Raw genomic sequence first — 23,816 nt, forward strand, 5'->3', positions numbered from 1 at the left:
ATGTCTCTTCATATAAATATACTGGAGCTAAGAGCGATTTACAATGCTCTAAGTCTGGCAAAACCCCTGCTTCAGGGTCAGCCGGTGTTGATCCAGTCGGACAACATCACGGCAGTCGCCCACGTAAACAGACAGGGCGGCACAAGAAGCTGGACAGCAATGGCAGAAGCTGCAAGGATTCTTCGCTGGGCGGAAGATCATGTGATAGCACTGTCAGCAGTATTCATTCCGGGAGTGGACAACTGGGAAGCAGACTTCCTCAGCAGACACGATCTACACCCGGGAGAGTGGGGACTTCATCCAGAAGTCTTCCACATGATTGTGAACCGTTGGGAAAAACCAATGGTGGATATGATGGCGTCACGCCTCAACAAAAAACTGGACAGGTATTGCGCCAGGTCAAGAGATCCTCAGGCAATAGCTGTGGACGCTCTGGTAACACCGTGGGTGTTCCAGTCAGTGTATGTGTTCCCTCCTCTGCCTCTCATACCAAAAGTACTGAGAATTATACGGCAAAAGGGAGTAAGAACGATACTAGTGGCTCCGGATTGGCCAAGAAGAACTTGGTACCCGGAACTTCAAGAGATGCTCACGGAGGATCCGTGGCCTCTACCTCTAAGACGGGACCTGCTTCAGCAGGGACCGTGTCTATTCCAAGACTTACCGCGGCTGCGTTTGACGGCATGGCGGTTGAACGCCGAATTCTAAAGGAAAAAGGCATTCCGGAAGAGGTCATTCCTACACTGGTAAAAGCCAGGAAGGAGGTGACTGCACAACATTATCACCGCATTTGGAGAAAATATGTTGCGTGGTGTGAGGCCAGGAAGGCCCCCACGGAGGAATTTCAACTGGGTCGATTCCTACATTTCCTGCAAACAGGATTGTCTATGGGCCTCAAATTGGGGTCCATTAAAGTTCAAATTTCGGCCCTGTCGATTTTCTTCCAGAAAGAATTGGCTTCAGTTCCTGAAGTCCAGACTTTTGTAAAAGGAGTACTACATATACAGCCCCCGGTTGTGCCCCCAGTGGCACCGTGGGATCTTAATGTAGTCTTGGATTTTCTCAAATCCCATTGGTTTGAGCCGCTCAAATCGGTGGAGCTGAAGTATCTTACATGGAAAGTAACCATGCTACTGGCCCTGGCTTCAGCCAGGAGAGTATCAGAATTGGCGGCTTTATCATATAAGAGCCCATATCTGATTTTCCATACGGACAGGGCAGAACTGCGGACGCGTCATCATTTTCTGCCTAAGGTGGTGTCAGCGTTTCACCTGAACCAGCCTATTGTGGTGCCTGCGGCTACTAACGAGTTGGAGGATTCCAAGTTGTTGGACGTGGTCCGGGCATTGAAAATATATATTTCAAGAACAGCGGGAGTCAGAAAGTCTGACTCACTGCTTATATTGTATGCACCCAACAAGATGGGTGCTCCTGCTTCTAAGCAGACGATTGCTCGTTGGATTTGTAGCACATTTCAACTTGCACATTCTGTGGCAGGCCTGCCACAACCTAAATCTGTCAAGGCCCATTCCACAAGGAAAGTGGGCTCATCCTGGGCGGCTGCCCGGGGAGTCTCGGCATTACAACTCTGCCGAGCTGCTACTTGGTCAGGGGCAAACACGTTTGCAAAATCCTACAAATTTGATACCCTGGCTGAGGAGGACCTTGAGTTCTCTCATTCGGTGCTGCAGAGTCATCCGCACTCTCCCGCCCGTTTGGGAGCTTTGGTATAATCCCCATGGTCCTGACGGAGTCCCCAGCATCCACTTAGGACGTTAGAGAAAATAAGAATTTACTTACCGATAATTCTATTTCTCGTAGTCCGTAGTGGATGCTGGGCGCCCATCCCAAGTGCGGATTGTCTGCAATACTTGTACATAGTTATTGTTACAAACAAATTCGGGTTGTTATTGTTGTGAGCCGTCTGTTCAGAGGCTCCTACGTTTGTCATACTGTTAACTGGGTTCAGATCACAAGTTATACGGTGTGATTGGTGTGGCTGGTATGAGTCTTACCCGGGATTCCATATCCTTCCTTATTGTGTACGCTCGTCCGGGCACAGTATCCTAACTGAGGCTTGGAGGAGGGTCATAGGGGGAGGAGCCAGTACACACCACCTAATCCTAAAGCTTTATTTTTGTGCCCTGTCTCCTGCGGAGCCGCTATTCCCCATGGTCCTGACGGAGTCCCCAGCATCCACTACGGACTACGAGAAATAGAATTATCGGTAAGTAAATTCTTATTTTTTTAAAGTTGAATTGAGATGGGCATTGAATAGCCCTTGTCTGAACCATTCCGACAAATGCATGTCGGAATGGATCCGACCTCAATTGAATGTACCCCTAAGGCTCCAATCATTAAACGTCCAAAAACAGTAAAAACTGAATTTCCAGTCTCAGATCGGTTGACGTAAATTATGCAGGACGCATGGGTAACACCCAGTAAGAAGTTTAAGTTACCAAAAAAATTGGTCTCTTACTATCCTCTTTCACCTGTGGACTGTTCAGAAAGGGAAGTTTCTCCCAAGGTAGATGATCACGTAGCTCGACTGGTGCGCAAATCTACACTACCTCTGCCTTCAACATCATTAAATGATGCAACGGACAGAAGAATTGATGGCTATCTTCGGACTGTGTTTTCCCTAACGGGGGCAAGTACAAGACCAGTTATGGCCATAGCATGGATGGCAAAAGCCGTGACAGGCTTTGCGGAAGCTTTGGAAAATAATTTCTCAGTTCTAGGAACAAGGGAACAATTATCCCATATAACAAATATAAAGCAAGCAGCTGCCTATATGGAAGAAGCAGCCCTAGATATGGGTATATTAGCTTCTCAGGCTTCAGCTTTCTCAGTAGCAGCTCACACAGCACTATGGCTACGTTCATGGAAGGCTGATACGGAATCCAAGAAGGTGTTGGAATCCCTACCTTTTGTCGGAAATATTCTGTTTGGAACAGAATTATAGACTACATTCTAATGTCTGAAGCAAACTCTAAATCAACAGGGTTTCCCTCAACATCTAAACCTAGATTATCTGCCTTTCAGCCCCAAGGTAGAGCAAAGGGAAAGGGCATACACATTATGCAATATTGTACACAATTGTAACGGTTTAATTCAGTTTGGTACAATATTGTATAATGTGTACACGCGATCTGTTGTAAGATGCGCACTTCCGTGCATCTTATGAGACATCGTATGTTATGCTGGCCATACACTAGTACGATATCACATACAAATGTACGATTTGGACGCGTCGTATGATGCACTGGGGCAGATGTATTAACCTGGAGAAGGCATAAGGAAGTGATAAACCAGTGAGAAATGCAAGGTGATAAACGCACCAGCCAATCAGCTCCAATATGTAAATGAACAGTTAGGAGCTGATTGACTGGTGCGTTTATCACCTTGCACTTATCACTGCTCTATCACTTCTTTATGCCGTCTCCAGGCTTAATACATCTGCCCCATTGTGTGCACATCGTACGTGTTTTGTGCATGATTACAATGCAGTGTGCAGCCCCGTGGGTCAAATGTCGCATCCTCAGATCATACGTGCAGCCCATATTGTCCGTCGTAATAGTATGCACGTCGCACCTTGTTTTATGCACATATAATGCATCGTATACGATCAGCATCATTATTGAGTGACATTTCCTTCCAGGTGATCACATCGATTGTATGCTTCATCGTATGCACATAAAACTCACTCCAAACCGTGTCCTAGGGGCTCCCGGGGGGGATTTAAGGGAAATCCTATGAGAAATCTGGTCGGATGATGGTTGTCCTAATGTATGGGCCAGCTATAGTCCTGCATGCAGGCTTCATGGTGAGATAGTGTATTTGGGTGATGCTCTGCACATATTGTTTAGTGTGGACATACGATCATGACATCATAGGATATCATACGCAACTGGATGCCAGCCAGACCCCTCTTCTCTACTGTGTGGCAGGACGTGTAGAGAGGAGAGCAGTAATTACAGGAAGCAAGCCAGTGTGGGTATGGGTCGGCACAACTTAGGTCGATAGTCATTTGGGCGACGTGCTAGGTCGACAGGTCAAAAGGTCAACATGAGTTTGTTTGTTTTTTCCATTTTTTTGTGTCTTTTTCTTCGTGCAGTGACGGGGAACCCCAATTAGTGCACCATGCTTCGGGCAAGGTGCCTCGCTCCTCTACCGCTGCGGTCGGCACAGGTTACCGTTCCCACTTGTAGTCCACGTGGATCGTAAAGTATGAAAAAGTTCAAAAATTGGAAATAAATGTGAAAAACTCATGTCGACCTTTTGAACTGTCAAAATAATAACTTAATGCATGTCGACCTAATGACTGTATCCCGGCAGTGTTTCTTAAAATAGTTATAAAGCTTTGAAGAATATTTCCAGCGTTATTTGGTATGTTTTTAAATTATAAAAAGAGTCTCTTGCTGCTGCTTACCACCGTGATGTTTGTAATGTTTCTCTGTTCAGGTCTGGGCATGCATTGTTTGTGCAGCTGCTGTGAAACTACAAGTCCCAGCATGATCTGACATATGTGCTGTCACGGAGAGCACATCTGAGGCAGGGCTTGCTGGCATTTGGAGAGTTCATCTAAGTCTCTCTTATTTTACTTAGAATATGGTGGTTGTTGTTTTTTTTGTATGAGGCATACGACGTAAGATATCTTATGTCACATCGTATAGTGTGTACATAAGATATCACGTGGCCGGGAGATCAAGGAAAGTTGTGTACAATATCTTACTGTATCCCATCGTTCTAATGTGTACATAGCCAAAGGCTTATGTCAAACAGTCTCAATCATATAAAACTGTTAAGTACTAATGGTGCCCATACACTTGTGCGATGCCCCGCGACACGACATCGCGGAGCATCGCACCGGCAGTTCAGATGCGATTAAATCGCACCTGAACTGCCAAAGTGATTATCATGCGATAGATCACATGGTAATCATGTGATGGGCATGTCGCTGCCGAGTGGGAGCAGCCTCCGTCCGCTCCCGGCCGGTGCGCATCGCAGTGCGATATATCGCATGTGTTTTTAAAACACATACGACCACACTGCGATTCGATAAATATTAAGTGCAGCACATACTATCTTGAGACGTGAGATTCGACCGGCGTGCCCGGGCATCGCGTCACAAGGTACCTAAAATGTGCATACAATCCTTCGATTTCTCTCACAGATCCGGTCGAAATAGAAGATTAGCATCGATTATCTCACAAGTGTATGGGTTACATTAGTCCAAACAGGCTTGGTCAACCAGATGCACTACTGCTAAACCAGAAGACAAGTCTTCTGCCTGATGGCATGGGCCTCCACCTGGGGGACCCCAGGGTGGGAGGCCGACTTCAATTTGTACAGATCTGGCAGCAGTCTACAGATACCTGGGTGCAAGGAGCGGTGTCTCACGGGTACGCCTTCAAGAAGCGCCCCCCTCAACAGTTCTTTTGTGCCAGCCCACCGCCAGTCGTAACGAAGGCCAGGGCTCTACAAGATGCAATTCAGAAGTTGCTACAATCTGGAGTGACAGTACCAGTTCCCTCAGCACAACGAGGGCTAGGTTTCTACTCTACCCTGTTCCTGGTTCAGAAGCCAAATGGGTCTCACTGGCCCAGTCTCAATCTCAAAGCTCTGAACAAATAAATTTGGGTGCCTCAATTCCATATGGAAACATTACGGACCATTATCTTGGCAATGGAGACGGGGGATTTCATTGTGTCCCTGGACATTCAACATACTTACCTACATGTACCAATAGCAGCACTCTCCCATCAGTGCTATCTCAGGTTCACATTCCTCCAACATTTTACTACCCTTTGCCCATGCTACGGCTCTTTGGGTGTTTACCAAAATTATGGTGGTGATGGCAGCTCACCTACGTCGTCATGGAATAAGAATTTCTCCTTCATCCACTAGGGGCCACTGGAGCGCAGTTACAATGGGGAAATAGTAGGCAGTAATTGGGAGCTGGCACTTTAAAATTCTAACACTGTGGCTAGCTCCTCCCCTACTATATCCCCCTCCAAGCCAGTCTTTAATTTGTGCCCAAGGGAGAGGCGTCGGATAGGAAGTTGGAATCCACCTTGAAGACTATTTACTCGTCGGCGGGGGTATTACATCGCCCGGCGCAGGTAGGTGGTTGGGTTAACAAGGCGATCGAAACTTGGGCGGAGCACTTGTCCTTGGAATTCGTGACGAATTGCCGGCGGATCAATTGATACAGTTGGCGGAACACATCCGTGAATCAGCCCTTTATCTTTGCGAAGCGTCCAAGGACATATGTATTCTCGGAGCTAGAATTTCCGCTTTAGCAATTGCGGCCCGCAGAGGTCTCTGGCTCCGGCAGTGGCAAGCGGATACGGAATCCAAAAGAGCAGCAGAAGCGTTGCCCTTTACGGGTGAGGTTCTGTTTGGTAAGGATCTGGATGCCTGGATCTCTCAGGCCACCGGTGGTAAGTCGACTTATCTTCCTTCTGCTGCTCCAGCCACTGGCAGGCCATATAGGGGTCCCACTTTTCGATCCTTTCGTGCCCCTTCCAGGTTTCGAGGCCAGGCCCGGGGAGGAGCTTCTACCTTCCGTGGCCGTAGAGGCAGCGGCAGGGGTAGAGGTTTTGCAGCCTCAGCCCAGTCAGAGGTTAAGTCCTCTACCACTACCACTTCATGATGGGCTTCCCTCCCACCTGGGAGATCACAGGGTGGGAGCTCGTCTGTGGGATTTCAAGGAGGTCTGGGTACAGTCCTGTCCAGACGCTTGGGTCCGGGATCTAATCACTTGCGGTTACAAGCTCGATTTTCAGGAACAACCGCCCCAGCGGTTTTTTACCACGGGTTTGCCAGTTTCCGACAACCGAGGAGTTGCCTTACAGGCAGCGGTCCAGAAGCTTCTGTCCGCAAGTGTGGTGATCCCTGTTCCCTCTCATCATCAGAAACAGGGCTATTACTCAAGCCTGTTTCTCGTACCGAAGCCGGACGGCTCGGTCAGGCCAATTCTGAACTTGAAGGATCTCAATCCGTTTTTGAGGGTATTCAAGTTCAAGATGGAGTCCCTTCAGTCTGTTATTGCTGGGTTGGAAAAAGATGAGTTTCTGGCGTCCTTAGACATCAAGGATGCATACTTGCATGTTCCCATTTGGCCTCCTCATCAGGCTTTTCTCCGGTTCGCGATACAGGACGCTCATTTCAAGTTCCAGGCCCTTCCTTTCGGTCTCTCTTCTGCTCCCAGAGTGTTCACAAAGGTCATGGCGGTCATGATGGCCCTACTTCGGAAGCAGGGTGTGACGATTGTTCCCTATCTGGACGATCTGCTAATAAAAGCCAGCTCGGCAGAACTGTTGCTTCAGAATATCCGGATGACGCAGGACCTTCTGATTCGACACGGGTGGATCCTGAATTTCCCGAAGTCTCTCTTATGCCCCTCACAATGGCTGTTGTTTCTCGGGATGATTCTCGACACGGTCCGTCAGAAGGTTTTCCTTCCTCAGGACAAGATCCTGTCTCTGCAGACACTGGTACAGTCAGTTCTTCGACACCGTCGGGTGTTGGTGTATCTGTGCATTCGCCTTCTGGGAAAGATGGTAGCAGCGTTCGAAGCTCTTCCGTACGGTCGCTTCCAGTCTCGACCTTTTTAGCTGTGTCTTCTACATCAGTGGTCAGGATCTCATCTGTTCCTTCATCAAAGGGTGACGCTATCTCCAAAGGCACGGTCGTCGCTTCTCTGGTGGCTCCAGTCGACACATCTGTTGGAAGGAAGGCGGTTCGGTGTATGGGATTGGACTCTCCTCACCACGGACGCCAGTCTGCGAGGCTGGGGGGCAGTGACCCTGGAACATCGGTTTCAGGGGCGCTGGTCAAGCCACGAATCCGCTCTCCCTATAAACATTCTTGAACTAAGGGCGGTGTACACTGCTCTGCTTCAGGCACATCACCTACTACGCGGTCAAGCGGTCAGAGTTCAGTCCGACAACGCCACGACGGTGGCGTACATCAACCGTCTGGGCGGCACTCGCAGCCGCGCAGCGATGAGGGAGGTCACCAACATCCTTCTCTGGGCGGAGAAGTTTGCTCTGTCCTTCTCGGCGATATTCATTCCGGGAGTGGACAATTGGGAAGCCGATTATCTAAGCCGACAGGACATGCACCCGGGAGAGTGGTCACTACATCCCCAGGTGTTTTGGCAACTGGTCCGCCGATGGGGAAAACGACAGATTGACCTCATGGCGTCCCGCCTGAACCATCAGTTGCCTCTTTATTACTCTCGGACGAGGGACCCGGCGGCGGCGGGCGTGGATGCCCTCACGGCTCCTTGGAATTTCCGGTTCGTTTACCTCTTTCCTCCTTTCCCGCTGTTGCCGTGGGTTCTGCAGCGCATCAAGAGAGAAAACGCTCTGGTTCTCCTGGTGGCTCCGGATTGGCCACGCAGGGTACTCCACCCTACACCTGTTGTCCGTATCCGAGCCTTGGCCCCTGCCACTACGAGACGATCTTCTACAGCAGGGTCCTTTTCTTTATCCAGACTTACGCAGGCTACGTTTGACGGCGTGGCTGTTGAGAAAGCCATCTTGAAAAGGAAGGGGATTCCTCGTACGGTTATACCTACTATGCTTCGGGCTAGAAAGTCAGTCACATCTTCTCACTACTACCGCATTTGGAAGGCTTATGTAGCCTGGTGTGAACGTCGAGAATTTTCTCCTTCCGTGTTTCGCTTAGCCTGCCTTCTCCGTTTTTTGCAGGCAGGTTTTTCAGCAGGCCTAAGACTGGGTTCACTAAAGGTGCAGGTCTCTGCTCTTTCGGTTTTCTTCCAGAAAAAGTTAGCCTTGCTGCCGAAAGTTCAGACTTTCTTACAGGGGGTTCTTCGAATACAGCCTCCCTTCCGCCTGCCAACAGCGCCATGAGACCTCAGTCTGGTCCTCTCTTTCTGCAGTCTTCATTGTTTGAGCCCCTGGAATCAGTGGAGATAAAATATCTCACCTGGAAGGTGGTTCTCCTCCTGGCGCTGGCTTCAGCTAGACGAGTGTCGGAACTTGGGGCCTCTCTTGTACGTCTCCTTACCTGGTGTTTCATGCGGATAGGGTCGAGGTTCGTACTCGTATGTCTTTTCTACCTAAAGTGGTGTCTGATTTTCACATCAATCAGCCGCTTGTGGTTCCGGCACTCTCGGTGGACTCTCCGGATTCGAGATCATTGGACGTTGTCAGGGCGCTCAAGATCTATGTGGATAGGACTTCAGCTATTAGGAAGTCAGATTCCTTATTTATTCTCTACGATGCTGCTCGCCGTGGTTGGCCGGCTTCTAAGCAGACTTTGTCTCGATGGATTCGACTGACCATCAGACAAGCTTATTTGGCAGCTTCCCGGGAACCTCCATCTTCAATTTCAGCGCACTCTACGTGCTCTGTGGGACCTTCGTGGGCGGCTGCCCGTGGGGTCTCCATGACTACTTTATGTCGGGCGGCTACTTCTCAGCGCTCTACCACCCGTTTTGGGAGCTCTGGGACGTCCCCATTGTAACTGCTCTCCAGTGGCCCCTAGTGGATGAAGGAGAAATCAGGATTTTGGTACTTATTGATAAATCCCTTTCTCCGATTCCACAGGAGACACTGGACGCCCGCCCAGCGCTGTTTCCTCCTTTTTTGCTTAACAGTTTGCAGATCACTATGTGACTGCTTGTTTGGTTCAGGTTAACCTTTTTTTGTTAGGTTATGTTCCAGGTTTGGTTTGTGTTATCCTGGTTTACATGGCGGCGTTAACCTCCTCTACCTTAAAGTTTGTTTATTCCAGCTCTCCTCGGGCACAGTTTTACGTAGACTGGCTTGGAGGGGGGACATAGTAGGGGAGGAGCTAGCCACAGTGTTAGAATTTTAAAGTGCCAGCTCCCAATTACTGCCTACTATTTCCCCATTGTAACTGCGCTCCAGTGGCCCCTGTGGAATCGGAGAAAGGGATTTATCGGTAAGTACCAAAATCCTGATTTTCCCATACTTAGACGACCTGCTAATCCTGGCACAATCCCAGGAAACCCTTCACTACCATCTACAAGTGACAATAGCCTGCCTACAGGCTCACGGCTGGCTAGTAAATTGGACGAAGTCCACCCTAGTTCCATCCCAATTGATGACGCACCTAGGGGCTGTATTGGATTCCAGTGGTCAGAAAATCTTTCTACCTCTGGACAAAATATCCACGATACAGATGAGAATTCACGAATTGCTACACAGTCGGAGAGTATCCATACATGCAGCAATGTGGATCCTGGGATCAATGGTCTCTGCATTCGACATGGTAGAATACGCCCAGTTCCATTCAAGACCCCTTCAACATCTGATTCTCTCAAAATAGAATGGACAGCATCAGACGATAAGTCCAAAAAATGACTCTCTTCCTCAGGAAGTACATCAGGCATTAGCCTGGTGGCTACAGACGTCCCACTTAGACAAAGGTCGACCCTTTTGGATCTCAGACTGGGAACTTCTGACAACGGACGCCGGTTTACGAGGCTGGGGAGCCGTAAAAAGGCAGTACTCTCTCCAGGGCCGTTGGACCAAGGAAGAAAGTTGTCTGCCAATCAGTGTCCTGGAACTTCAGGCCATCTGCATGGCACTCACCCAGGCAAAGGAAATGTTTCACTGCAAGCCGATTCAGATTCGGTCAGACAGTGCCGCTGCAGTAGCGTACCTTAATCACCAAGGAGGCACTTGCAGTCGGATGGTAATGAGGGAAGTAAGTTGCACATTAAAATAGGAAGAACTTCATCATACAGCCATGTCCGCAGTATTTATATCCGGAGTCCTAAATTGGGAAGCGGACTTCCTCAGCCGGCACGACATTCATGCGGGCGAATGGGCGTTGCACACAGAAGTCTTTCAGATTCTGGTAAACAAATGGGGACTGCCAGAAGTGGACCTTATGGCTTCATGTCAGAACAACAAGGTACCAGTATACGGGTCAAGAACAAGGGATCCCGAAGCAATCTTCGTGGATTCCGTGTCGGTGAGATGGAAATTTCATCTGGCATATGTCCTCCCACCAATCTCCCTGTTACCCAGGGTGATTCAAAAATTCAAACAGGAAGGGGGTGCCGTGATACTAATAGCTCCAGCATGGCCCAGATGAAATTGATACTCGATTCTGCAGATGCTATCCATGGACACTCCATTCCTACTACCTCAACGACCAGATCTATTGATTCAGGATCCCTGTCTCTATGCACACCTGTATCGGCTGTCTTTGTCGGCGCGGCACTTGAAACATCTATTCTAAAAGTGAAATGCTTTTCACAGGTGGTAATTCAAATGATGCTTAAAGCAAGGAAACCATCCTCAACCCACATCTATTTTCAGTGGTGCTCTGCCAGAAACTATGACCCAAGGTCTTTCAGAGTTTCAAGAATCTTAGCATTCCTTCAAGCTGGAATGGACTGAGGTCGCCACCTAACCTCCCTGAAGGTACAAGTGTCAGCATTAACAATATGGTTCCAAAGAAAAATTGCAAATCTACACGATGTTTGCACATTTTTCCAGGGAATGCTTCGCATTCAGCCTCCGTTTGTACCTCCAACTGCTCCTTGGGACCTGGAATTAGTCCTCAAGGCTCTTCAAGGTGCTCCATTTGAACCTTTGAAAAGGTGGACCTCAAATAGTTGACAGCAAAAGTTCTCTTTCTACTGGCAATTTCTTCAGCTAGAAGAGTATCAGATCTAGGGGTGCAATCGTGTGGCTCTCCATTTCTCGATATCTTCCTAAGGTGCTATCAAAATTCCATCTTAATGAAGAAATAGTAGTTCCGGCCTTCCAATTGCCGGATCTCTCTGTGGGAGATGCATGATTTTATGTAGTTTTTGCACTAAGGATATATTTGGATTGTACCAGTGCCATCAGAGGAACGGACACTTTGTCCTATATGGATTCCACAAGAGAGGATGGCCTGCCAATAAGCAAACATTGGCTAGATGGCTTCGGATGACTATCTCAGAAGCATACTCTCAAACCAGTCTCCCTATCCCGTGTAACATGTCTGCCCATTCTACCCGTTCAGTGGGTCCTTCGTGGGCAGCCCACCGTGATGCCTCAGCCGAGCAATTCTGTAAGGTAGCCACATGGTCATCCATAAATACATTTGTTAGACGTTATGCCTTTGATACCTTTGCCTCTCAGGATGCTGCGTTTGGGCGTAGGATTCTCCTGTCAAATCAGGAGCGTCCCCTCCCTTAATTGCTGCTTTGGGACATCCCAATGTATATCCTGTGGATCTACTTTGGACCCCGATGGAGTAAACGAGTTATGGTAGACTTACCATTGATAACTCTGTGTCTCTGAGATCTACAGAATCCAAGGGAATCCACCCTGATGCACTTCATTTGAGAATCTCTACACTTACTAATCCCTCCCTTCCTTCCTTCTGGTATAGGGTGTGTGTGTGTGTGTGTGTGTGTGTGTGTATGTATGTGTGTGTGTGTGTTTCTCGCCTGAATAGGTCTTCCTGCTTGCTCTAATCCTGCTCCTGCCTTGGGCTGTATGACAAACGGAGTTCCCTGAGCCAGGAGGCGGGGTTATAGGGAGGCTGGACCGGAGCATGCTGGGAGACCAAAAGTTTAACCGTTTGATGCCCGATCCTCTAACACCACCTACTACCCAATGTATATCCTGTGGATCTGTGGACCGCGGAGAAACGGTTATCAACGTAAAGTCTACCATAACTCTTGTTGTTTTCTCCCAAGCTCCCTTTATCAATCATCAGTTATATATATCAATTATAAGTAACTTCACCTTATAGTGGCGTGATGTAATTGGGGTGTTGTGATGTCACTGCTACGGAGCAGACTGCACTTCCAGTCTCTCCAAGGTCTTTCAAGAGGTATTGTGTGATATACTGTATATGTATATACACAAAAAATGCATGTGCGCATGTCAATTTGTTTCTTGTTATTTTTACCATGCCCATTGTATGTTCCACTATTTCACATTGCGCTTTAAACCAGCTCACTGTTCTTTGGTTCCCAGGTTATTGTGTCCCGGGGTGGGCGTTTTCTGGAGGCCCCTGTGTCTGGTAACCAGCAGTTATCCAATGACGGGATGTTGATGATCTTGGCAGCTGGAGATCATGGTGTTTATGAGGACTGCAGCAGCTGCTTCCAGGCCATGGGGAAAACCTCCTTCTTTCTCGGTAATGAGACCTATGCTGCTGTTCAGTGCTGTGATATAGTATCTCCAGCAGGTGGTGTATGTAAGCTATGTAGCGCACTTCTCATTACATTACGTCATCTGAGGCCTTTCATCTCCTGCTTCTCTCTTATGGTTCCACTTTTGATGTTTGTGGGTGTTAGGCCAATCAGATTGTCAGAATGCTGCAGTGACCGGATGTGAGGAGGGGAATGGAGGCAGCAGGAAGCCACAGACTGAAAGTTATATAGTGGGAGGAGCAGGGTACCCAGCAGAACAGAGTATATCAGGAGATGAGTGATGTGTCAGTGAGGACAGGGCTGCATGTGACAGGAACAGTGACATGATGTGAGGAGGGGAATGGAGGCAGCAGGAAGCTACAGACTGAGCGTTATATAGTGGGAGGAGCAGGGTACCCAGCAGCACAGAGTATATCAGGAGATGAGTGATGTGTCAGTGAGGACACGGCTGCATGTGACAGGGCCAGTGACATGATGTGAGGTGAATGGAGGCAGCAAGAGTGCGTTATATAGTGGAAGGGGTAGGGTCCCCAGCAGCACAGAGTATATCAGGTGATGTGTCAGTGAGGTTGGAGCTGCATGTGACAGAGGCAGTGACATGATGTGAGGAGGGGAATGGAGGCAGCAGGAAGCCACAGACTGAGGGTTAGTTAGTGGAAGAAGCAGGGACACCAGCAGCACAGAGTACATCAGGAGAGAAGTGATATGTCAGTGAGGACAAGGCTGCATGTGACATGATGTGAGGAGGGGGATGGAGGTAACAGTTATATAGTGGAAGGAGCAGGGTCCCAATAAGGCATTTGGTATTCATAAAAACAGCCCATGTGTTCATGGATGTCCCCAGATCCTTGAGCTGATCTCTCCTGAATACTGTATATAGACAGGTCGAGGATGAAGCAATTCTCACTGGTGCGTCTCTTTGTCCTAGGGGAGGTGGGTAACGCAGCAAGAATGATGCTGATTCTCAACATGGTTCAAGGCAGCTTCATGGCCACAATAGCAGAGGGCATGACCTTAGCCCAGGTGACCGGTCAGTCTCAGCAGACCCTGCTGGACATCCTGAATCAAGGACAGCTCGCCAGTATCTTTCTGGACCAGAAGTGCCAAAGTAAGGACTGAAGTCTTTCTGTGATGACGTCTCTTTGTCTCGGCTGAATGACATTAGTTAACTGTTAAGCTATGAAGGGCATGAAATGTGTGTATCCATGCCGCATTTTCTGCCGTGTTTCCAAAGAACAACTTGAAAGGATTCAGAGCTTTACAGCTGGTTCTGAGGCTCACCCTAACCGCTGTGGTCTCTTTGCAGATATCCTGCAGGGGAATTTCAAGCCAGACTTCTATCTGAAGTACATCCAGAAAGACTTGAGGCTAGCCATTGCTTTGGGAGACTCCGTCAACCACCCAACTCCTATGGCTGCTGCAGCCAACGAGGTGAGTCTGCTGAGGCTTGCACCCATGACGTGCCGGCTCTATGCGAGGAGGTTATTGTTGGTTTAATGGCAGATGGTAACCACGTGGCCCATCTAGTTTGCCCGTTGTGATGGACTCTATCCATAAACTTTTTTCTGTCTTGCAGGTCTACAAAAGAGCGAAAGCATTGGATCAATCCGACAATGACATGTCCGCCGTCTACAGAGCCTACATCCACTAGTTCCTCCGTTTCATTGTTAAGGATTGTTTCTATAACTTGTTTCTAACACACCACCAGTCCATCGGTCTTCTTTTTTTCTCCAGATATATATATATACTTTTTTTTTATTTTTTTTGTTGCTGTTGTCCTTTGTTCAATTTCTACCATTGGCACCACAGTCAAGTTCTTGTGAGCTGTCAACACGTCTGCTCCTTTCCAGGCGCCATGGCCAGAGGAGAGGCGGGTGCTGGAACCCTTCCAGCCTTGCACTAAAGGCGACAGTTCATGCAGTGCTCTCTGTAGTGACCAAGCCCACACAGTGGACCCTCTGGTGCGCAGGACTTTGCCGTCGGAGTGAAACCACCAGTACATGCTCCTCTTCACCTGCTGAAGGACATACAAGAAATGTTGACTTGTAGACACCAGCACCTGGTTTTCACAAGAGCGCGTGTCCTCCAGATGACTACTTTCTTGGAAGATTATTGTATTGTAGTTGTACAGTGCACTTTTTTTATTTTATTTTTTCTTGGATCCCGTGCACCTCCTTCTCCAGTCCCACGTAAAGTGGTTATTGGTTCAGGCGCTCTTTCTGATCACCTGTCTTCACTCTTCCCGTGGTCTGTGCTACAATGCAAAGGTTCTACTTGGGTTTCCTTGGTACCAAGTTTGGGCAACCTGTGTCTTTTTACAGGTGTTATGGCCCGCTGGGTCATGTCGTTCCATAAAAGCTGGTGATCCATAGGTGTCTGATCATCCTAGGTGAAAACATTCTCCCCCATTAGACCTCGGTTTATGATGCAGGAATATATAGTAGTCTGACATCCTCCGTAAAATGAGCCTCAGTTACCATATACAGAATGTATTTTTGGATGTTACACATTCATTCCCAACCCTTTCTATCTCCAGCCCCTCCAGAAACCTTATTTGGCCGTTTCAACAATAATGGCAGCTAAAAGACCAGACGTCATCCCGAAGTATAACAAAACAAAACACATTCTCACTGAAGTCAACTTTTTTTTTAATAACATTTTTATTTATTTAATTTTTTAATTCGATTTTTATTGTGCGTTTTATTTCTGCTTTTGAGTTTTTAAATAATTGTGTTCGCTTCCTGTTTTTGTGCAATTGTTTTGCGATAAGCTAGAAAATGGCATGCTGGCGAGGCTGGATCTTGGTACCCAAAGGGGGTTGTCCTATGGGCTGTTACTGGGGAGGTCCTTGATAAAGAACAACAGTGTCCAAATGCATCCTCTGAAAGATGAGATATTGTCCATGTATTTACCATATAAAACGTAGGTGTGTATTTATGCATCGGGCGTTTGTGTTGTACACATACCACATAGCTATCCTATCTCAAGCATCCCGTTTCCGAGCACCAAGGCATTAATCTGCATTTTTCTGAGTTTAATACACTTTTGATTCAGTTAAGGTAAAGGCAGCCTTGTAGGTGAACCTCGCCCATCATATTTGGAGACAAGTGCTTGTTTTCTCCTGTGTTAGTCTTAATATACAAATATTGAGGATGAGGCACAACCAGTTTTAATGTGATCACATTACCGTCGCAATGGAGGCAGCCATTTTTGTGGAGCCGAGGAATATTCTTGGTAATACCTTCACTGTAAGCTAGTGATCTCCCCATGTAGCCTCTGTAATGTCACCAGTTGCAGCTGTACCGGTAGACGGAATAATGGCTCGGTCCACAACATGGCTGCCTGCTGTGTACATAAACCAACTTCTTGCATGACTGAAAAAAATTAAAAATCTTATTTGATGGTAAATTTTTCCAAAGAAATATGCCGAGGTTTGTGCTTTGCTTTGTCCAGTAAGCCATAATATAAGTGTTAATTTAATTGCACCGTGCCCGTACGTATTTATCCGTGTCTTTTATGCAGCACCATCTAAAACAACCATCCTTCTGCAATAACGAATGTTCAGTATTGAAGCCGGTTACCGTTAAGGTGCCGCAGATTGTGCTGCTTATCAGACGTGTTACCTGATAAAACATGATTACTCTATGACCTCTTTGTAGCGTTGTGGATTAAAGGCCATGGGTATGGTGAAGAACAATTCAGGTGACCAGAAAACCTGCACTGATAGAACCATTGTCTATTCCGGCTTTTGTGAATAGTGCTATTTGTGTCACATGCAATGCCATATGAGCTTTGATTTCTCTCCACATCCTTGTTTTTTTGATGATTACCCTATCTCCCCCCCCCCCCCCCTCTTCATTTCCAATCACCCATGCTATAATTTCCCCCATTGCAGCTTTCCTGCTGATCCGAAAACCCAGTAGCATAAGTTATGATTTCTTTTTATTGTTTATTTTGTTGGGGAGGGGGGTTGAGGGGAGCCTTGTGAAAGGGGTGGCGCTTTTATGTTTTATAATTCAAGTTTTGTCATTGGAAAAAGTGTGTTATATGGGGCGGGAGGGAAGTGGGTAATTAAGTGAGTTTTGTGCAATTAGCTATGCTACTGGCAAACAATAAAACCTACCTTGGTAATTACGGTCATTGTGCCCATTGATTGTGAGTACTGTATAATGAATAGATCTCCTTAGACACCTGCTCTACTTTGTTAGGTATAGTGAAGAATCGTAACCAAGGGCCATCTGTGCTGTTGTCTGAAACGTGCGCGGTCTTCAAATCAGTAGTATATCCTATTTACATTTCTTCTCTTAGGGAAGTGTCTGCAAAAAGCGTCATTCGGTTTTTGAACTCTTGCTGGTGTTTTGTTTTTGTGTTTTTCTCTAACGTCCTAGTGGATGCTGGGGACTCCGTAAAGGACCATGGGGAATAGATGGTCTCCGCAGCAGACATGGGCACTTTAAGAAAGAATTTAGATTCTGGTGTGCTCTGGCTCCTCCCTCTATGTCCCTCCTCCAGACCTCAGTTTGAGACTGTGCCAGGACGAGCTGGGTGCTGTTCAGTGAGCTCTCCTGAGCATGCTGTGAGAAAGTATTTTGTTAGGTTTTTTATTTTCAGGGAGCTCTGCTGGCAACAGACTCCCTGCATCGTGGGACAGAGGGGAGAGAAGCAGCCCTACTCTCTGAAATAGGTCCTGCTTCTTAGGCTACTGGACACCATTAGCTCCAGAGGGATCGTACACCGGATCTCACCCTCGTCGTCCGATCCCAGAGCCGCGCCGCCGTCCCCCTCGCAGAGCCGGAAGACAGAAGCCGGGTGAGTATGAGAAGCAAGAAGACTTCGAAATCGGCGGCAGAAGACTACGTTCTTCACTGAGGTAACGCACAGTACTGCAGCTGTGAGCCATTGCTCCCACACACCTCACATACTCCGGTCACTGTAAGGGCGCAGAGGGGGGGGGCGCCCTGGGCAGCATATGGACCTCGTTTGGCAAAAGTACACATATATACAGTTGGGCACTGTATATATGTATGAGCCCCCGCCAAGAAAATGTATATTTAAGCGGGACAGAAGCCCGCCGTCGAGGGGGCGGGGCTTCTTCCTCAGCACTCACCTGCGCCATTTCTCTATCGTCCTAGTGGATGCTGGGGTTCCTGAAAGGACCATGGGGAATAGCGGCTCCGCAGGAGACAGGGCACAAAAAGTAAAGCTTTTCCAGATCAGGTGGTGTGCACTGGCTCCTCCCCCTATGACCCTCCTCCAGACTCCAGTTAGATTTTTGTGCCCGGCCGAGAAGGGTGCAATCTAGGTGGCTCTCCTAAAGAGCTGCTTAGAGAAAGTTTAGCTTAGGTTTTTTATTTTACAGTGATTCCTGCTGGCAACAGGATCACTGCAACGAGGGACAGAGGGGAGAAGAAGTGAACTCACCTGCGTGCAGGATGGATTGGCTTCTTGGCTACTGGACATCAGCTCCAGAGGGACGATCACAGGTACAGCCTGGATGGTCACCGGAGCCGCGCCGCCGGCCCCCTTGCAGATGCTGAAGTAAGAAGAGGTCCAGAATCGGCGGCTGAAGACTCCTGCAGTCTTCTAAAGGTAGCGCACAGCACTGCAGCTGTGCGCCATTTTCCTCTCAGCACACTTCACACGCAGTCACTGAGGGTGCAGGGCGCTGGGGGGGGGCGCCCTGGGAGGCAAATGAAAACCTATTAAAAGGCTAAAAATACCTCACATATAGCCCCCAGAGGCTATATGGAGATATTTAACCCCTGCCTGTATTCACAAAATAGCGGGAGACGAGCCCGCCGAAAAAGGGGCGGGGCCTATCTCCTCAGCACACGGCGCCATTTCCTCTCACAGTTCTGCTGGTCAGGACGGCTCCCAGGTCTCTCCCCTGCACTGCACTACAGAAACAGGGTAAAACAGAGAGGGGGGGCAAATTTAATGGCAATATCTTGATATATATAAAGCAGCTATAAGGGAGCACTTATTATAAGGCTATCCCTGTCATATATAGCGCTTTTTGGTGTGTGCTGGCAGACTCTCCCTCTGTCTCCCCAAAGGGCTAGTGGGTCCTGTCTTCGTTTAGAGCATTCCCTGTGTGTCTGCTGTGTGTCGGTACGTGTGTGTCGACATGTATGAGGACGATATTGGTGTGGAGGCGGAGCAATTGCCAAATATGGGGATGTCACCTCCTAGGGGGTCGACACCAGAATGGATGCCTTTATTTGTGGAATTACGGGATAGCGTCAACTCGCTTAAGCAGTCGTTTGACGACATGAGGCGGCCGGACAATCAATTAGTGCCTGTCCAGGCGCCTCAAACACCGTCAGGGGCTGTAAAACGCCCTTTGCCTCAGTCGGTCGACACAGACCCAGACACAGGCACTGATTCCAGTGGTGACGGTGACCAATCAACCGTATTTTCCAGTAGGGCCACACGTTATATGATTTTGGCAATGAAGGAGGCGTTACATTTAGCTGATACTACAGGTACCACTAAACAGGGTATTATGTGGGGTGTGAAAAAACTACCTATAGTTTTTCCTGAATCAGAAGAATTAAATGACGTGTGTGATGAAGCGTGGGTTGCCCCTGATAAAAAGCTGATAATTTCAAAGAAATTATTGGCATTATACCCTTTCCCGCCAGAGGTTAGGGAGCGCTGGGAAACACCTCCTAGGGTGGACAAGGCGCTAACACGCTTATCAAAACAAGTGGCGTTACCTTCTCCTGAGACGGCCGCACTTAAAGATCCATCAGATAGGAGGCTGGAAAATATCCAAAAAAGTATATACACACATGCAGGTGTTATACTACGACCAGCTATAGCGTCTGCCTGGATGTGCAGTGCTGGGGTAGTTTGGTCAGAGTCCCTGATTGAAAATATTGATACCCTGGACAGGGACAATATTTTACTGTCGTTAGAACAAATAAAGGATGCATTTCTTTATATGCGTGATGCACAGAGGGATATCTGCACACTGGCATCACGGGTAAGTGCTATGTCCATTTCGGCCAGAAGAGCTTTATGGACGCGACAGTGGACAGGCGATGCGGATTCAAAACGGCATATGGAAGTTTTGCCGTATAAAGGGGAGGAGTTATTTGGAGTCGGTCTATCAGATTTGGTGGCCACGGCTACAGCCGGGAAATCCACCTTTCTACCTCAAGTCACTCCCCAACAGAAAAAGGCACCGACTTTTCAACCGCAGCCCTTTCGTTCCTTTAAAAATAAGAGAGCAAAGGGCTATTCATATCTGCCACGAGGCAGAGGTCGAGGGAAGAAACGGCAACAGGCAGCTCCTTCCCAGGAACAGAAGCCCTCCCCGGCTTCTACAAAAGCCTCAGCATGACGCTGGGGCTTCTCAAGCGGACTCGGGGACGGTGGGAGGTCGTCTCAAAAATTACAGCGCGCAGTGGGCTCACTCGCAGGTAGATCCCTGGATCCTGCAGATAATATCTCAGGGGTACAGGTTGGAATTAGAGACAGATCCACCTCGCCGTTTCCTGAAGTCTGCTTTACCAACGTCCCCTTCCGAAAGGGAGACGGTTTTGGAAGCCATTCACAAGCTGTACTCTCAGCAGGTGATAGTCAAGGTACCTCTTCTACAACAAGGGAAGGGGTATTATTCCACTCTATTTGTGGTACCGAAGCCGGATGGCTCGGTAAGGCCTATTCTAAATCTGAAGTCCTTGAACCTGTACATAAAGAAGTTCAAGTTCAAGATGGAGTCACTCAGAGCAGTGATAGCGAACCTGGAAGAAGGGGACTTTATGGTATCCTTGGACATCAAGGATGCGTATCTCCACGTTCCAATTTACCCCTCACACCAGGGGTACCTCAGGTTCGTTGTACAAAACTGTCACTATCAGTTTCAGACGCTGCCGTTTGGTTTGTCCACGGCACCTCGGGTCTTTACAAAGGTAATGGCCGAGATGATGATTCTTCTTCGAAGAAAAGGCGTATTAATTATCCCATACTTGGACGATCTCCTAATAAGGGCAAGGTCCAGAGAACAGCTAGAGATGGGATTAGCAATATCTCAAGAGGTGCTAAAGCAGCACGGATGGATTCTGAATATTCCAAAATCCCAATTAATGCCGACAACTCGTCTGCTGTTCCTAGGGATGATTCTGGACACGGTTCAGAAAAAGGTTTTTCTTCCCGAGGAAAAAGCCAAGGAGTTATCCGACCTGGTCAGGAATCTCCTAAAACCAGGAAAGGTGTCTGTACATCAATGCACAAGAGTCCTGGGAAAAATGGTGGCTTCTTACGAAGCAATTCCATTCGGCAGATTCCATGCAAGAATTTTGCAAAGGGATCTGTTGGACAAATGGTCAGGGTCGCATCTTCAGATGCACCTGCGGATAACCCTGTCTCCAAGGACAAGGGTATCTCTTCTGTGGTGGTTGCAGAGGGCTCATCTATTGGAGGGCCGCAGATTCGGCATACAGGATTGGATCCTGGTGACCACGGACGCCAGCCTGAGAGGCTGGGGAGCAGTCACACAAGGAAGAAACTTCCAGGGAGTGTGGTCGAGCCTGGAAAAGTCTCTTCACATAAACATTCTGGAACTAAGAGCAATCTACAATGCTCTAAGCCAGGCGGAACCTCTGCTTCAAGGAAGACCGGTGTTGATCCAGTCGGACAACATCACGGCAGTCGCCCATGTAAACAGACAGGGCGGCACAAGAAGCAGGAGTGCAATGGCAGAAGCTGCCAGGATCCTTCGCTGGGCGGAGAATCACGTGATAGCACTGTCAGCAGTGTTCATCCCGGGAGTGGACAACTGGGAAGCAGACTTCCTCAGCAGACACGATCTTCACCCGGGAGAGTGGGGACTTCATCCAGAAGTTTTCCACATGCTAATAAACCGTTGGGAAAGACCAATGGTGGACATGATGGCGTCTCGCCTCAACAAAAAACTGGACAGGTATTGCGCCAGGTCAAGAGATCCGCAGGCAATAGCTGTGGACGCGCTGGTAACACCTTGGGTGTACCAGTCGGTGTATGTGTTTCCTCCTCTGCCTCTCATACCAAAGGTATTGAGAATCATAAGGCAAAGCGGAGTAAGAACGATACTAGTGGCTCCGGATTGGCCAAGAAGGTCTTGGTACCCGGAACTTCAAGAGATGGTCACGGACGATCCGTGGCCTCTACCTCTAAGACAGGACCTGCTTCAGCAGGGACCGTGTCTATTCCAAGACTTACCGCGGCTGCGTTTGACGGCATGGCGGTTGAACGCCAGATCCTAAAAGGGAAAGGCATTCCAGAAGAAGTCATTCCTACCTTGATTAAGGCAAGAAAGGAAGTCACCGCGAAGCATTATCACAGCATTTGGCGGAAATATGTTGCGTGGTGCGAGGATCGGAGTGCTCCGACGGAGGAATTTCAACTGGGTCGTTTCCTACATTTCCTGCAATCAGGATTGTCTATGGGTCTCAAATTGGGATCTATTAAGGTTCAAATTTCGGCCCTGTCAATATTCTTCCAAAAAGAATTGGCCTCAGTTCCTGAGGTCCAGACTTTTGTAAAGGGAGTACTGCATATACAGCCTCCTGTGGTGACTCCGGTGGCACCGTGGGATCTAAATGTAGTTTTAGATTTCCTCAAATCCCATTGGTTTGAACCACTAAAAGATGTGGATTTGAAATCTCACATGGAAAGTGACTATGTTACTGGCCCTGGCGTCCGCCAGGAGAGTATCTGAACTGGCGGCTTTATCTTATAAAAGCCCTTATTTAATTTTCCATTCGGATAGGGCAGAGCTGCGGACGCGTCCGCATTTTCTCCCTAAGGTGGTATCAGCGTTTCACCTGAACCAGCCTATTGTAGTGCCTGCGGCTACAAGCGACTTGGAGGACTCCAAGTTGTTGGACGTTGTCAGAGCTTTAAAAATATACATTTCAAGGACGGCTGGAGTCAGAAAATCTGACTCGCTGTTTATACTGTATGCACCCAACAAGTTGGGTGCGCCTGCTTCTAAGCAGTCGATTGCTCGTTGGATTTGTAACACAATTCAACTTGCACATTCTGTGGCAGGCCTGCCACAGCCTAAATCTGTTAAGGCCCATTCCACAAGGAAGGTGGGCTCATCTTGGGCGGCTGCCCGAGGGGTCTCGGCATTACAACTCTGCCGAGCAGCTACGTGGTCAGGGGAGAACACGTTTGTAAAATTCTACAAATTTGATACCCTGGCAAAGGAGGACCTGGAGTTCTCTCATTCGGTGCTGCAGAGTCATCCGCACTCTCCCGCCCGTTTGGGAGCTTTGGTATAATCCCCATGGTCCTTTCAGGAACCCCAGCATCCACTAGGACGATAGAGAAAATAAGAATTTACTTACCGATAATTCTATTTCTCGGAGTCCGTAGTGGATGCTGGGCGCCCATCCCAAGTGCGGATTATCTGCAATACTTGTACATAGTTATTGTTAACTAATTCGGGTTATTGTTTAGGGAGCCATCTTTCAGAGGCTCCTCTGTTATCATACTGTTAACTGGGTTTAGATCACAAGTTGTACGGTGTGATTGGTGTGGCTGGTATGAGTCTTACCCGGGATTCAAAATCCTCCCTTATTGTGTACGCTCGTCCGGGCACAGTACCTAACTGGAGTCTGGAGGAGGGTCATAGGGGGAGGAGCCAGTGCACACC

The 23,816-nt window shown here is 48.2% G+C and overlaps 1 protein-coding gene across 5 annotated transcripts in view; it reads left to right on the top strand.

The window, feature by feature from the left end:
- GLYR1 (glyoxylate reductase 1 homolog) overlaps positions 1-17,303 on the top strand; it is a 138,833-nt gene extending 121,530 nt beyond the window's left edge. For all 5 annotated transcript variants that reach the window (XM_063935037.1, XM_063935039.1, XM_063935038.1 and 2 more), the window contains 4 exons: positions 12,990-13,152; positions 14,097-14,276; positions 14,475-14,599; positions 14,745-17,303. In XM_063935037.1, coding sequence (XP_063791107.1) covers positions 12,990-13,152; positions 14,097-14,276; positions 14,475-14,599; positions 14,745-14,819 — 543 coding nt within the window. In that variant the 3' untranslated portion in view covers positions 14,820-17,303. The remainder of the gene's footprint in view (positions 1-12,989; positions 13,153-14,096; positions 14,277-14,474; positions 14,600-14,744) is intronic.
- The last annotated feature ends 6,513 nt before the right edge of the window (positions 17,304-23,816 follow it).

Source organism: Pseudophryne corroboree, chromosome 7, assembly GCF_028390025.1.
Source record: "Pseudophryne corroboree isolate aPseCor3 chromosome 7, aPseCor3.hap2, whole genome shotgun sequence".
Classification (NCBI taxonomy): domain Eukaryota; kingdom Metazoa; phylum Chordata; class Amphibia; order Anura; family Myobatrachidae; genus Pseudophryne; species Pseudophryne corroboree.